General features: G+C 42.3%; 1 protein-coding gene across 9 annotated transcripts in view; it reads left to right on the top strand.

Annotated features, from left to right (window-relative positions):
• Positions 1–15,794, top strand: part of LOC144595094 (inositol polyphosphate-4-phosphatase type I A-like) — a 136,706-nt gene that overhangs the window by 103,412 nt on the left and 17,500 nt on the right. For 7 of the 9 annotated variants that reach the window (XM_078402131.1, XM_078402136.1, XM_078402132.1 and 4 more), the window contains 6 exons: positions 907–939; positions 4,146–4,318; positions 6,111–6,234; positions 8,349–8,475; positions 9,762–9,902; positions 14,136–14,233. In XM_078402131.1, coding sequence (XP_078258257.1) covers positions 907–939; positions 4,146–4,318; positions 6,111–6,234; positions 8,349–8,475; positions 9,762–9,902; positions 14,136–14,233 — 696 coding nt within the window. The remainder of the gene's footprint in view (positions 1–906; positions 940–4,145; positions 4,319–6,110; positions 6,235–8,348; positions 8,476–9,761; positions 9,903–14,135; positions 14,234–15,794) is intronic. The other 2 variants (XM_078402137.1, XM_078402134.1) reach the window with 1 other exon arrangement.

Raw genomic sequence — 15,794 nt, 5'->3', positions numbered from 1 at the left:
TGATGTGAAGGGCTAGAATGGGGGAAAAATAAACTACATTTGAGAGTTACCCACTGGTATTAACTTATCACAGTTGTAAATAATTACTGGGTGAGAATCTGCTCGACAATCCCCTCAGCAAAGAAAGTTGGAAAGACTTCAGGGTAAAAAAAGAGGTGGAGAGGGGCATTGATCTAAAGTTAGATATTTTGATATCTCCCACACCATTTACAAAAGCTAAAAAAAATGTCAGTGATCTCAGCAATTTCTATTCATGTTGTACTACATTTCTCACATCTGCATCCGATTTTTCATATCGGATGTACTTTCACATCTGTGAAAAAGATTACATGGAACCCTGGTCAGTTGTGTGAAGTAATGGTAGAATTGGCAATGTTCAGTAACAATTCTTTTGAAATATAGGTACATGATAGTTGTGCACTGCAAGTTAAAATATACGGTATAGTTTTTCAGTCAAATGTAGTTGTATTTTATTCTGGTATTTTGCACCATTGATTGGAATGAAACTTTTAATACACTTTGTAGTGATGAGCATTTACCTGCCAAAAACTCCTTTTTCAAAAGCCAGGTCCATGCATTTGCTTAAAATATTCGTATAGAGGTAACACTAACTTACATTCAAGATTTTAATGTTATCATGCCCATTTTGGATGTATGCCATGCCAATCAGATGCATTTTAAAAAGGTGACCCAAGTGCTAGCTGAGTGGAAAATGCCCAGGTGTAGTCATTGTTGCACCAAAATGCTCTTGCTCTCTCAATCTGGTTGCTTGCTGCTTTGTCAGCGCTGAGTGCTAAATACCTCATGATAAAGTACTTCCAACAAAAAAAAAAGCAAGTAGGTCTGCTTGTTAGTAGAAAAAGTGCTGCTTCTAATCATGCATGTGCACCTCCATTTTCTGTGCAGATTGCCACTCCACTCCAGAGGAGCCCTCCGAAGGTATGTGTTTTCAACCCCCTCTCGCCAGCCAATTTCTGCTTTTTTCATATCGGACCTGACTTGCGATAAATGCATCATGTTTTGTGCATAGATGCTTCAGCTTTGAACAATTATATTGGTCTGTACTTTTCTTTTATCTGGAACATCAAACTGGTATTTAATCACAATTTATGCTTTGCTGTTTGGAAAATTACATTGAAAGGAATCTTTTATTCTGGAAGTACCAAGCTTTCTTGGATTTCACCGAAGATAAGCACAAAATGCTAAAGTAACTCAGTAGGTCAGGCAGCATCTCTGAAGAAAAGGAGTAGGCGATGTCTCAGGATGAAATCCTTCTACAGGCTCTTTTGTTTTATTTTTGTTTTTATTTTCAGATAGGAATCTTCAGATTCTTCAATCTGAAGAAGGGTTTCGATCTATTCCTTTTCTCCAGAGATGCTGCCTGATCTGCTGAGTTACTCCAACATTTTATGTCTCTCTTCAGTGTAAACCAGCATCTGTAGTTCCTTCCTACGCATTCTTTGGATTTCAGTTTATTTGCTATAAATTTCTGCAAATCAGAATTTTAGGGCAGTGTGGAGAATGGAATGAATTTTGTTACATTAAACATAGATGAGAATAACAACTATTTCCGTTCCCCCCCCTTGAGATATGGTAGCCTATTGGTTATCAAAGCAGAAAATAGTAGATGCACTAAGTAGGTCTACTTCTTTGGAAAGAAATACGGAGTTAATATTTCAGATTGATGGCTCTTCTTCAGACCCCTGACATGTTTGCTGTATTTACTGAAATTTTTTTGCAGATATCCAGCACTAGGGTTTTTACATTTTCAGTCTATTGGTTATGTTAGAAAACTGGTATCAACTACTAGGAGTAGTAATCCCATCATGATATGTGAAGTAATTGAAGTCAATAACTAGAGCGTTGTGGGTATGTAGCACAAAAAAAATGACTGGATGTTCCTAATTTTTCAGGGGAAAAAAATGAATTGCTAAAAATGTTTAAGACAAGAAAAATGTTATTTCTATTTGATCTAACTCTCATGTGTGTAATTCCATAGTATTTGGTTGTCTCAATGCCTTTATGATGAGCAAGTGTACATCTTTCACATTATAGCTGATAAATATCTGAAATTCATAAGAACAGATGTCAATCATTTATCTCCCCAAAACCATTCCAATTTAATGCCTGTCTGTGGCGACGTGTTGCAAACAGCATAACAGAAATTAATCAAATATAGCAGTTCTCAGCTTGCCTGGATAAAAGAATCAGCACAAATCAGTGCTGTAAGTGTGATTTATTATATTGTGTCCAATTCTACAATATACAATTATAATTTTGTATTTCCACGTTCTGTTGTGCTGCTGTAAGAATTTAATTGTTCTATGGGACATATGAAACGAAAACCACTCTTCTCCCTCACTCCCTCTCCCCCTCTCTCTTTCCAACTTCTTGGGCTTTTGGTTCATAATGTTAAACCTGAATGACCAAGCTCTATAATTTAAAACTATGCATCAGGCTCTTGGCTCCCTGACTGTTGGAAATAAACTTTCTCTGCCAAGCACATTAGTTGCTGTTAGTGTTTTCCCATCATCAATCTAGTCAGTCCATGACTGCTGTGTTCTCTGGAATTTAGAATAGTAGGATTTTTGCCAATTCATCATTTATAATTCACTACTTCTGTCGAGAATGTTTATGTCCTCTCCCTTGGTTTTGTCAGCAAACATGGGGAGTTTAGCAGGGCACCCTGTACAAGAGTCCTAGTCATTTATATATCTCATGAATAGTTGGAGTGCCGACGTATCCTAGCAACATATCACCTGTTTGAATACTTGTCCATTATCTTTTTTCTGTCTCATGCTCAGCTGATTCCCAAGCGGTCAGAGGAAGTAAACCTTTCTTAAAAATATTTCTGTGGGATTCTAAAGAACAATAGGAAAACATTCTGATACATTGGTGTCTTTAAGTAAAAGCGACTTGCAAGTAGCTTTTTAAAATTATGTTAACTTCATATGCATTTTTTAATGAAGTTGATAAGTTGCTTAGAGATACAGCATGGAATCAAGTTCTTCGGCCCACCAACTCCACACTGACTGTCGATCACCCATTGACGCTGGTTCGGTGTTATCCCTCTTTCTCATTCAATCCCTACTCATTTGGAGGAATTTACAGAGGCCAATTAACCTTCACTTGCATGTCTGGGATGTGGGAGGAAACCGGAGCACCCCTAGAAAATGCACATGGTCACAGGAAGAACGTACAAACTCCACACAGACAGCAGACGAGGTCAGGGTTGAACCTGGGTCTCAGGCGCTGTGAGGCAGCAGCTCTAGCAGCTACACCATTGTGCCACCCTTGTGATCAGAAATAATGGAAAATACTTTTTCTTCTAGGTGGCTGTAAATTAGCTTGTATGAAATCCCTTAAAATGGCATAATATTAGCTCTTGGTGCTTAAGACATCTCTTGCTCACAGGTCGTTGTGCTATACTGTTTTAGTAAGTGCTTTTTTAAAAAGACAATATTGTTGGCATTATTGTAGGAAATAATTGTTTTGTTGGAGTTAAAATTTGAGAATATTTAAAGTTGTCTTGTTAATTTTATTAACAACACCATTGTTAATTCAGAAGGATCAACTCTTAAATAACAATAACAAAAATTTGCATTGCAAGAGAAATGAGCACAGAAGATGATGACCTGAGAATATTGCTAATAAACTTTTGAAGAACCCTTTTACATTTTTAAGCCATAGCTGAAGCATCACGAAAGACAAGATTTAATGTCTAAAATTTATCCATGTTAAGGAATGACTACGTATGTGATCTTTAAATGCTGATTGTATTTTGTAATGAATGTACCAGCCAAACTACCATGTTGAATGTGCATGTGAGCAAAGCAGGATCTCTAATGACTTCCCGCTTCCAAATGCCAAAATGTGCTACTTTACAGTGTTTTACTGAGACATCAAGTCATAAAATACAGGCAGAACTAGAAAGTGCACTTCACCCGGTGAGCTGTAAAATTGTACAATTTTCCCTTATTTTGGGCTATTAGATATAGCTAGTCGATAACTCTTAAATTTAATTCTTCAAATTTCACCTAAAGAAAGGGAATCGAACATTTGTCATAGGATCCTGCTGCTACTGAGAGGTCTTTGTTTTCTCAAACACTGGTGTTGAGAATAATTATTCCTTTTCTGTTTGGTAGGTGAGTGGAGTGAAGCACTTTATCCTTTGCTGACGACACTCACAGACTGTGTAGCCATGATGAGTGATAAAGCAAAGAAAGCAATGGTTTTTCTCCTGATGCAAGATAGCGCCCCTACTATAGCAATGGACTTGACCATCCAGCACCGCAGAGATGTGGTCTTCTGTCAGACTGTAAGTTTGTGTACAAGTGCAGCTCTTGTTATCTCTTATGATTAAGCCAAAATGCTTTGTCCTACAGCAGCTTCTCAAAAGTATCTCCTACCATCTAAGATCAGCAAGCTCCTTTCATCCTATGCTGTAAAATAACCAGTTGCAGAGGGCCCTGTATGAGCTCGTAGTTGCAAAGGGCCCAGTATGAGCTGTGCTTTTGTCACCTTGAAAAGACAGCTCATTAATTATAGTCACTGTCTGCTGTTTTCTAGTACTCTGAGTAAAAAAAAGTGTAGCCATAGATGTTCAAGAAAGTAATGGTTTAAACAAAAATTTAGGGTTAATTTCTACGTGAGGAAATTTTTGTTATACAGTTGAACAAAAAGACTGAATTTTAAGAGCTCTTGGGTTGGGGGGAAAACGAATGAAGCCACATGTGCTGCAGTCTCTAGAGCTTTTAAGTCCAGTATTGAAGGTACAGTACTTCAAAATGCCTGTTAAGCATACAGTTAACTCTCGTTATAATGGATGGTGGGAGGGGGGGAATGGTGTCCTTTATTGTCGAGTGCCCGTAAGGGTTTCCCCCCATTGACATCACTGCCCGGGTCCCGGTTAGAATCATGGAGTCCCCGTCACTGAGAGCCCAGTGGGGCCTTACTCACCACATGGCTTGCAGTGGCCCAAGAAGGCCGCCCGGTACCACCAGCGCAGCTGGGGAACGCCAATAACTACCTCCTCTGCTGCTGATTTCCACGTTCATAGATTGAGGACAACATAGGAGGTCTGGTGTGGCAGGGTAAAGAAACCCTATCACGATCTCAGTGAGAAACCCTCGACCAACTGCCTGCCTGGAGTTCAGGGCGAATGGACCGACCTTAAACATTAACTCCGTTTCTCCTTCCAAAGGCGCTGGCTAATCTGCTGAGTGTGCTAACAGCTAAAAATGTATTATTGTCGCTGTTTACTAAAGGCTGTCCGTCATATTATTTAACAGAGAGGCATTGCACAAGTGCCGATCGAAGCAATTGTTCGTCGATCCCTCCCCCCCCCCCCCGAACAAAATCATTATGAATACCAGAGGTCACGAACAAAAACGTCACTTATCCATGTTCAAAGCAATTGCTTGTCATTGTCAATGGCTTCCCACAGTGTAACGAGCAGCCTGTGTGTTTAAAGACTCAGTGGTGACAGATTGGTGTGGGAATGCTACATCCACTATAACCAAAACCGTTCTAAAGAGGTCCATAATAACGAGGTCTTCTTATCGAGTCCACATCACAGGATTAGAAATTGTTCAGCTAGAGCTGAACACACTTCTCGGCATCTGCAAACAATGGCGTCTTGTGCGTAGTGGTGGAAAGATTGATGGAAACAGGGCCACGATGTGAACGCTCTTTGACCCCATAACAAGGTTAGACTGTGTGTGAAAGGTGCTGAAAGAAAGCGTAGCTTCGCCAATTGAGTTGTTTTGGATGCAAATATTTTGAATGTCTTACTTTCCACTTGTTCTTTTGGATATTTTAGTTTCTCTTATAAAATAAAATGGGGTATTTCTCTTGAACAATTTTAACAGGTAATATGTTTGATATTCTTGCTAAAACACCAAAGCCTTTTATAAGGAGCATCTTAGTCAATCTTGCTGGTTTACTTTTCAACAAAGAGCAGTTCAAAAGAGAATTTAAATGAGTTAAAGAACAAAAAAGAAAATATTATTCAAGACCTTTATAAGAACAGTCCCAAGCGTAAGATAACATCTGATTGTGATCACGGTATCACAAATTATCATCTCTCTTTGCTTTTTGCTTCACTCCAGCTAACAGCCCTTATCTGTGGGTTTATCATTAAACTAAGAAACTGCCTTCGTGATGATGGATATTTGCGCCAGCTTTACACTATTGGCTTGTTAGCACAATTTGAAGGTCTCCTAAGCACATATGGTAAGATGGTCATAAGATACTTATGCTGTGCCTCTTCCCATGTTTGATGCATTCTGAACTCCATTTGTCAAAAGTAAAGTATTCTTGCTCAGAATTGTTTGTTGCATTGGTTTCATGCTTTCTATTACATACAGGATTATGATACAGTGACATAAGATTGCCCATCTCCTCATTAAGTATGATCCTTTGTCCGTGAAATGTTATCATCATTATATTTTGCATGCAAAACACAGCGTTGGAGTAACTCAGTGGGTCAGGCAGCATTTGTGGAGGGAATGGAAAGATGATGTTTCGAGTTGGGACTCTTCTTAGACTGACTGTAGTGGGGCGAAGAACACTGGAAAGAAGATGGGAGTAGGAACAAGCCTAGCAAGTGATATGTGTAGGAAGGGACTGCGGATGCTGGTTTAAACTGAAGATAGACACAAATTCTTCAGAAATTTCAGCCATCTCCAACATTTTCAAATTTTCCCATCTTCACTCCTTTCCGCCTTCCGTAGAGACCGTTCCCTCTGCAACTCCTTGGTTAACTCATCCCTTCCCACCCAAACCACCCCCTCCACAGGTACCTTCTGCTGTAACCGCAGAAGATGCAACACCTGTCACGATACCTCCTCCCTCATCTCTGTCCAGGGACCCCAACAGTCCTTTCAGGTTAGGCAGAGGTTCACTTACACCTCCTCCAACCTCATCTACTGTATCCGTTGTTCAGGATGTGGACTCTTATACATCGGCAAGACCAAACGCAGACTGGGCAATCGTTTCGCGGAACACCTTCGCTCAGCCTGCATGAACCAACCTGATCTCCCGGTTGCTGGACACTTTAATTCTCCTTTCCATTCCTACACAGACCTTTCTGTCCTTGGTCTCCTTCATTGTCAGAGTGGAGCTAAATGCAAATTAGAGGAACAGCATCTCATATTTTGCTTGGACAGCTTGCAGCCCAGTAGTATGAATATTGATTTCACTCATTTCATGTAGCCCCGACATTCCCTCTCTCTCTATCCCTCCCCCGCCCAAGTCACGCTAGCTTCTCATTTTCACCGTACAAACAGCTTACAATGGCCTGTTTCCTTTATCGTCGTTACATTTTTGCATATCTTTCATTCATTATTCTTTATCTCCCCACATCACCATCCATATCTCTCGTTCCCCTTATCCCTAACCAGTCTGAAGAAGGGTCTCGACCAGAAACGTCACCCATTCCTTCTTTCCAGAGATGCTGCCTGTCTCGCTGAGTTACTGCAGCTTTTTGTGTCTATCCTAGCAAGTGATAGGTGATTCCAGGTGAGGGGAGGGGTTGATTGGCAGATGGGTGGAGTAAATGACAAAGACTGAAGATGAAAAGGATGTCAGATAAGGAGAGAAGTGAAATGTAAAGCAAGAGGAATCGATATGGATAGGTAACGGGGGGGGGGGGGGGCGACGACACACAGGAGGGGTTAGGGGAATGAAAGAGACGTGTGGTACTGGGAGCAATGGGTACACGTGGGGCGAGGGGTGGTGGGGGCACAGGAAAGATGGGGGGTTATATATTAACATTAGAGAATTCAATGTTCATTGTTATTTTATGCTGTTATATCTCATGTTTTGAATAAGCCAATATTTGGGATATCCTTTAACTGTTGACCAAGATCTCAATAATAGTTTATGCACAGTTAGTTGTTTTAGAGAATTTGAATATAAGCAAGCTAGGTTTTTTCTGAAAACTTTTTTTTAAATCACCTGTAAGCAAGTCTATTTATTTTAAGTAATCACATTCTCATTCCTTTCCAGTGTATTTGACCTCGATATAATCGGTCAATTTTGCCCGGGTTTCAGGGTAATCCAAAAGCTTCTGATCTGTCCCACAATAGATCCAATTATCTTTTACGTGCCACTATTGTAGGAAATTACAATAGGAAATTGTTGCTGGTGTAGCTGGGCTATGGCATATTTTATGACTGTGAAGTTAACTTTTAAAATTACATAATCTAAATTTAGTTGTCTTTGCGATTATTTAGTAAAAGTGGATAAATGCTTATTTGACTGCAGTGATATTCTTTCCTTGGTAAGTTAAAAATTTGCAAAAGTAGGTCTAGGCGCAACAATTAATATCTTTGCAATTTTTGTAGGGGAGGAACTCGCTATGCTAGAAGATATGAGCACAGGAATTTCAGATTTACGGAATGTAACATTTAAAGTAATCCAGGCTATGTCTACTTCATCAGTTGACATGCTGCCGGTTATTACTGGAAATCGGTGAGTAGGATAGAATCTTTGATTCCTTTTGTAACTATCACTTACCAAGAGTCAAGAGTGGTTTATTGTCATATGTCCTGAAACGGAACAATGAAATTCTTACTTGCAACAGCACAACAGATATGTAAAGGTATACACCGTCATAAACAATAAAATGGAAGTTCAGTATATTAAAAAAAACAAATAATAATAGTGCAAAGACAAAAAAAATGCCCCCAAGTCTATGTAGTTCAGACTTAGTTGGAGTTTGTAGTGCTCAATAGCCTGTTGGTTGTTGGGAAGAAGGGATTAGCAAATGGGATTGGTATAGGCTTGTATACACTGGAATTTAGAAGGATGAGAGGAGATCTTATCGAAACGTATAAGATTATTAAGGGGTTGGACACGTTAGAGGCAGGAAACATGTTCCCAATGTTGGGGGAGTCCAGAACAAGGGGCCACAGTTTAAGAATAAGGGGTAGGCCATTTAGAACTGAGATGAGGAAAAGCTTTTTCAGTCAGAGAGTTGTGAATCTGTGGAATTCTCTGCCTCAGAAGGCAGTGGAGGCCAATTCTCTGAATGCATTCAAGAGAGAGCTAGATAGAGCTCTTAAGGAGAGCAGAGTCAGGGGGTATGGGGAGAAGGCAGGAACGGGGTACTGATTGAGAATGATCAGCCATGATCACATTGAATGGCGGTGCTGGCTCGAAGGTCCAAATGGCCTCCTCCTGCACCTATTGTCTATTGTCTAGATGGGCATCACCTATCTAAATGAAAAATAGATTTCCACTGTCTAGGTTGCCATAGATGGCCCAACCCAGGTGACTCGTTGTGTGCTAATCACAGAAGTGGATCTGCAATCACGCATTACAATCGCTCCACTGTTTTAAATCTCCACTCTTACAGCAACACTTCTTATTCACGTTCCTTTTATCATGTATCTGTTCACTGTGGATGGCTCGACTGTAATCATGTATTGTCTTTCTGCTAACTGGTTAACATGCAACCAAAGCTTTTCACTGTACCTTGGTACACGTGACAATAAACTAAACTCAACTCAATAGTCAATTAACATTTGGTTCTGCTCTAGTATTTAGTCATATTTAGCACTTCTTTAAGCTTTTCCTTCTTCAGGGTGTTATTATTCAATTGATGTGGATGACACTAACAATACCATATTTAAAATTTCACCTTCTAATATTTTTTTGTTATTCCCTGTCGATGATTCTGTCCTGAAAGAATGACAAAGATCTCTTGTGCATTTTAAAAGTTTCACAAGCAAATAAATCTATGTTCACCTTTTCAGAGATGGGTTTAATGTGCGGATTCCACTGCCAGGCGCAATGTTTGATGCCTTACCTCGGGAAATACAAAGTGGAATGTTACTTCGAGTGCAACCAGTGCTATTTAACGTGGGAATCAATGAGCAACAAACACTTGCTGAAAAGTAAGTATTATGGACTAATTAGAAAGTGACTTGAGAGCAAATCGCAAAAGTTAGTTTACTAGAAATCTAAAATACAAGAAGAAATTGCTTGTTACATTGAGTGTTTTTTGGAAATATGTCATTATGTAAACTGGCTATGGACAAAAGGTAATTGACAAAACACGCAATGTATTTTTAAATACGCAATGTATTTTGATTGTGGATGATCGCAATGAATGGCGGTGCTGGCTTGAAGGGCCGAATGGCCTCCTCCTGCACTTATTTTCTATGTTAAGATGGACACAAAGTGCTGGAGTGAAGAAGGGCTGAAGAAGGGTCCCGACCCAAAATGTCACCCATTCTTTTTCTCCGGAGATGCTGCCTGACCTGCTGAGTTACTCCAGCACTTTGTGTCTATGGTATAAACCAGCATCTGCACTTCTTTTTTGCTATATTCTAATGGAATGAAGGGGAGTAATAGGTATGAGTCCAGGTGGGGCACAGTGTGGGGGCGGGCAAGAAGTTAGATGATACATGGGAACATTGAATTATGGACCAGACGTTAAGACCATATGGCCTACTCCTGTTTCTCATCCATCCATAATTATTGGTCAGTCAGGATTATAGAAACATAGAAAATAGGTGCAGGAGTAGGCCATTCGGCCCTTCGAGCCAGCACTGCCATTCAACATGATCATGGCTGATCATCCAAAATCAGTACCCCATTCCTGCTTTCTCCCCATATCCCTTGATTCCGTTAGCCCTACAAGCTAAATCTAACACTCTCTTGAAAACATCCAGTGAATTGGCCTCCACTGCCTTCTGTGGCAAAGAATTCCACAGATTCTCTGCCACAGATATAGAAAATAATCTTGAGGTCTTTGTTATCATAGAGCATTCTGAAACTAATCCAGTTTTAATTATTGCAATGAAAACTGGCAGCGCGTGCAGACGCAGCGGCCCCACACTCCCGATTTTTCGAGTGTTTTTAATGTTTTTTCAAGTTCGTCATGTTTGTCACTTCAACAACTTTGGACAGTCAGCAGGAGACAGTATAGTCGTGAGTTCTTGCTGGACAAGAAAACAACATCATCAACACTGGACGCTACGCTTGCAGAGGAACTTAGCGGCCTCAGAATACTCTGCCTGGCCTCGACCTCGGCCTCGAGTGCTGCCCCCCGGCTGGAAAGGAGACGCCGCAGGCGGTGTGAGAGAAAGCAGAAGAGGGGTAAGCGCGGAGGCATCCGGGCTAGGCTAGCGGCTAGCCCACACAGACCGGCTATTCCGAGCATGCTAATGGCTAATGTACGCTCACTGGACAATAAAATGGACACTGTAAGACTTCTCCGGTCGACCCAGCGTGAGGTGAGGGAATGCTGTGTTTACGTTTTTACGGAAACATGGCTTAATGACAACATCCCGGACTCCGCTGTTCAGCTCGACCGGCTAACATGCTACCGATCGGACAGAGCTACGGTTAGCGGGGGGAAGACTCGCGGCGGCGGTGTGATTGTTTACATCAGTGATGCTTGGTGTCGGGACGCTGTGTTGGTCTACAAACACTGTTCACCGCTGGCGGAGTTTATGGTTGTGAAGTGCCGACCTTTCTACCTCCCGAGGGAGCTAACAGCTATCCTGTTAGTCGCTGTTTACATCCCTCCCAGTTCCAACAACAAGGACAGAGAGGAGGCACTCTGTGAACTGTACCGGGCCATCTCTGAGCAGCAGACAGCACACCCAGATGGCTTTCTCATCGTAGCTGGGGACTTCAACCATGCTAACCTAAAAACTGTCATGCCCAAAGTATACCAGCATGTTGATTTCCCAACACGAGAAAACAACACCTTGGACCTTGTCTACACGACCATCAAAGGAGCATACAAGGCTTCCCCCCTCCCCCACATCGGCCTCTCTGATCACCTCACCGTTCTGCTGAAACCGGCATACAGACCCCGGGTGAAAGACACCAAACCGGTTTCAAAAGAGGTACGTGTGTGGTCAGAGGACAGCACAGCTGCACTCCAAAACTGCTTTGAGACTACAGACTGGGACATGTTCAAGCAGGCAGCAACATACAACAACACAACCAACATTCAGGAATACACAGAGACAGTTACAGGCTACATCACCAAATGCATTGACGATGTGACCCACACCAGAGCCATCACCATCCGGGCTAACCAGAAGCCATGGCTGACAGGGGAGGTCCATGGGCTGCTGAGGGTCCGCAACGCTGCCTTCAGAGAGGGCAATCCAGCCGGTCTCAGAGCAGCCAGGGCCAACCTTTCCAGTGGCATCAGGAAAGCCAAACAACACTACACCCGGCGCATCACAGCCCACTTCAGTGACAGCAGAGACACACGGAGCCTGTGGAAGGGTATTAGGACTATCACGGACTACAAACCCTTACCACAGACCTGTGACAGTGACACCTCTCTCTTGAACGACCTCAACGGCTTCTTCGCACGCTTTGAAGCACAGAGCAACACACCTGCGCAGAAAACAACTCCCCCCCCCAACGACCAGGCTATTTGTCTGTCTCCAGGCAGTGTGAGGAGCACACTGTTAAGGATTAACACCCGGAAAGCTTCTGGACCTGACAACATTCCTGGTCGTGTGCTAAAAGACTGCGCAGCTGAGCTCACAGATGTCCTCACAGACATCTTCAACATCTCCCTGAGCCAGGCTGTTGTTCCCTTGTGCTTCAAAGAAACCACCATCATACCTGTGCCCAAGAAGTCTTCTCCATCCTGCTTCAACGACTACCGCCCTGTAGCGCTGACTTCAACCATCATGAAGTGCTTCGAGAGGCTGGTCATGAAGCAGATCAGATCCAACCTCCCCCCCTCCCTGGACCCGTTTCAGTTTGCATATCGAGCTAAGCGGTCCACTGAGGATGCCATCTCCTCTGCTCTACACCCAGCCCTCACCCACTTGGACACTAAAAACTCATATGTTAGGATGCTGTTCATAGACTTTAGCTCAGCATTCAACACCATCATCCCCCAGCAGCTGGTTTGTAAACTAACAAATCTGGGCCTCAGCCCCCTTCTCTGCAACTGGCTGCTGGACTTCCTCACTGCCAGACCCCAGTCCGTACGGGTCGGCAGCAACACATCGGACACCATCACGCTGAGTACGGGTGCCCCACAAGGATGTGTGCTAAGCCCCCTGCTCTTCACCTTGCTGACCCACGACTGCACACCCACCTACAGCTCCAACCACTTCGTCAAGTTTGCGGATGACACAACAGTGGTGGGTCTCATCAGCAACAACGACGAGACCCACTACAGGAAGGAGGTGGACCAGCTGGCCGCATGGTGCACAGACAACAATCTCTTCCTGAATGTGGAGAAAACAAAGGAGATTGTTGTCGACTTCAGGAGAACGCACACCCAACACCCCCACCCACTGACCATCAATGGTGCTGCTGTGGAGCAGGTGAGCAGCACCAAATTCCTGGGGGTGAACATCACCGAGGATCTCTCCTGGAGCAACAACATCACGTCCATCGCAAAGAAAGCCCAGCAGCGCCTCTACTTCCTCCGCAAACTGAAGAGAGCGGGAGCCCCCACACCCATCATGTACACTTTTTACCGAGGCGCCATCGAGAGCATCCTCAGCAGCTGCATCACTGTGTGGTTCGGCAGCTGCACAGCCTCCAGCCGCAAGACCCTGCAGCGCATAGTGAACACTGCTGAGAGGATCACTGGCGCCTCACTCCCAACACTCCTGGTCCTTTACACCACCCGCCTCACCCGCAAAGCATTGAGCATTGTGGGTGACCCCTCCCACCCCTCCAACAGCCTCTTCACCCTCCTGCCTTCAGGGAGAAGGTTTCGCAGCCTGAGGTCAAGCACCACCCGACTAAAGAACAGTTTTTTCCACCAGGCTGTCAGGATGCTGAACTCTCTCCCCTCCCTTCCTCCTCTCTCCCCTGCCCCTATTGGACCTGGACTTTAACACCCCACACACACGCACATCCAGCACCAGACACTTTAAAAAAAAAATTTAAAAAAATAAAAAAAATTTTAACGCATTTGAAGTGACTATATTTTATATTTTATGTTGATTGTTGTTTGCTGTGCCTTTTTAATTTTAACTTAGTTTTATGCACTTTGTTCCTCGGGATTGTGGGAAACGGTATTTCGATTTTCTGTCGTGTAAACTGGCTGAGGATTGACAATAAAATTGACTTTGACTTTGACTATTGCCATGGGCAGATTAGTCACTTTGATATTTTGTTTGGGTTAGATTCGGAGACACGTCCTTGCAAGAACTAATTAATACGGAGAGTTTGGGACGTCTGAATTCCTACTATGAACAGTTTAAGGAGGTTCTGCCTGATGATTGTAAGTATTTGTAGATAAGAAGACAATTTTCCTGTCTCCAATTAACAAACACATACTCCATCAGCAATGCCCCAGTTACCAATTATTTACCTGAATAATAATTTGCAAAGTAGATTGCTTTAATTCTTGAGGCATCAATGTTGCTGGGACTAGAAGTTAGTTTGTGGATGATTTTTGTGTGTAACCATCTTTATTCCTCAGTCTTTGAAGGAGAAGGAGAATGTGTCTGATTTTAAACGCCATTTGCTGTGTCTGAGCCACTTATGAGGGTTTCACATCTGATTTATTTTGTTGAATTCTCAGTGCCTCAGGGAATAGAAATGAAGGTTCATTGTCCTCGCCAAAGGAACCGTGAATCTAAAGCTTGCCGAGATTAATTCATTATATAACATTGCAAATTCAATGATTTCTGATCTTATCTACATATAAAAAGACCTTATCCCAATTATGTAACTTTTTGAAACACTAATTGTGTATTTAATCGTATAAGTAATCCATTTTTGAGCAAATAAAGATGTTCTTAATATCAAAGAGACAACCACAATTATCAAAGAAACAAAGTTCACCTGGGCAACAAGGCCATGTTAGACCTTCTATTAAATTTGTAGGATGGCTATGTTCTCCCAAATCCAACGGGAGAACATGGACATCCTACATGGAAACAGCTATGGCAGGAATTTCTGGGCATAATCCAGAAGATGCAGGATCATTTATTTCCTAAGTAGAAGAAAGATTCTAAGGCAGGGGCCTCCAAACTTTTCAGCATGAGGGCCACATTATATATTTGGCACATTTTTGTGGGCCGTAGGAAAAAATAGAGAAGTGTGAGTTTTATAAATTTAATGAACTCAAAAAAGTTTAGACTGGGTTACGTTAGATTAGATTATGAAAGGTTAAACTCGGTTAGGTTAGATTAGATTAGTTTACATTAAGTTTATATGACAACAAATAAATAATATTCAATTTTTAAAATGAGCTTGAAATATTGGAATATATATATACCGTAGGTATACAATTATTTATAAAACAGAAAGAATACAGTGACCACCACTAGGAGTCACAACTATTTACAATATATATTAATGATTTAGATGATGGAATTAAAAGTAACACTAGCAAATTTGCAGATGACACAAAGCTGTGTGGCAGCTCTGCGAAGAGGGTGCCGTGAGTATAAGTGAGTGGTCAGATGCATAGCAGATGCAGTATGATGTAGATAAATGTGGGGTTATCCACTTTAGCGGCAAGAACAAGGAGGCAGATTATTATCTCAATGGTGTCAGATTAGGAAAAAGGGAAGTGCAACGAGACCTGGGTGTCCTTGTACACCAGTCACTGAAAGTAAGCGTGCAGGTACAGCAGGCAGTGAAGAAAGCTAATGGCATGTTGGTCTTCATAACGAGAGGATTTGAGTATAGGTCCTTCTGCAGTTGTACAGGGCCCTGATGAGACCACATCTGGAGTATTGTGTGCAGTTTTGGTCACCTAATTTGAGGAAGGACTCCTTGCTATTGTGGGAGTGCAGCATAGATTCACAAGGTTAATCCCCGGGATGGTGGAA

The sequence above is a fragment of the Rhinoraja longicauda genome, chromosome 7, assembly GCF_053455715.1.
Source record: "Rhinoraja longicauda isolate Sanriku21f chromosome 7, sRhiLon1.1, whole genome shotgun sequence".
Classification (NCBI taxonomy): Eukaryota; Metazoa; Chordata; class Chondrichthyes; order Rajiformes; family Arhynchobatidae; genus Rhinoraja; species Rhinoraja longicauda.
Note: the sequence above shows the minus strand (reverse complement) of the source record. Positions and strands in the feature narration are given on the sequence as shown.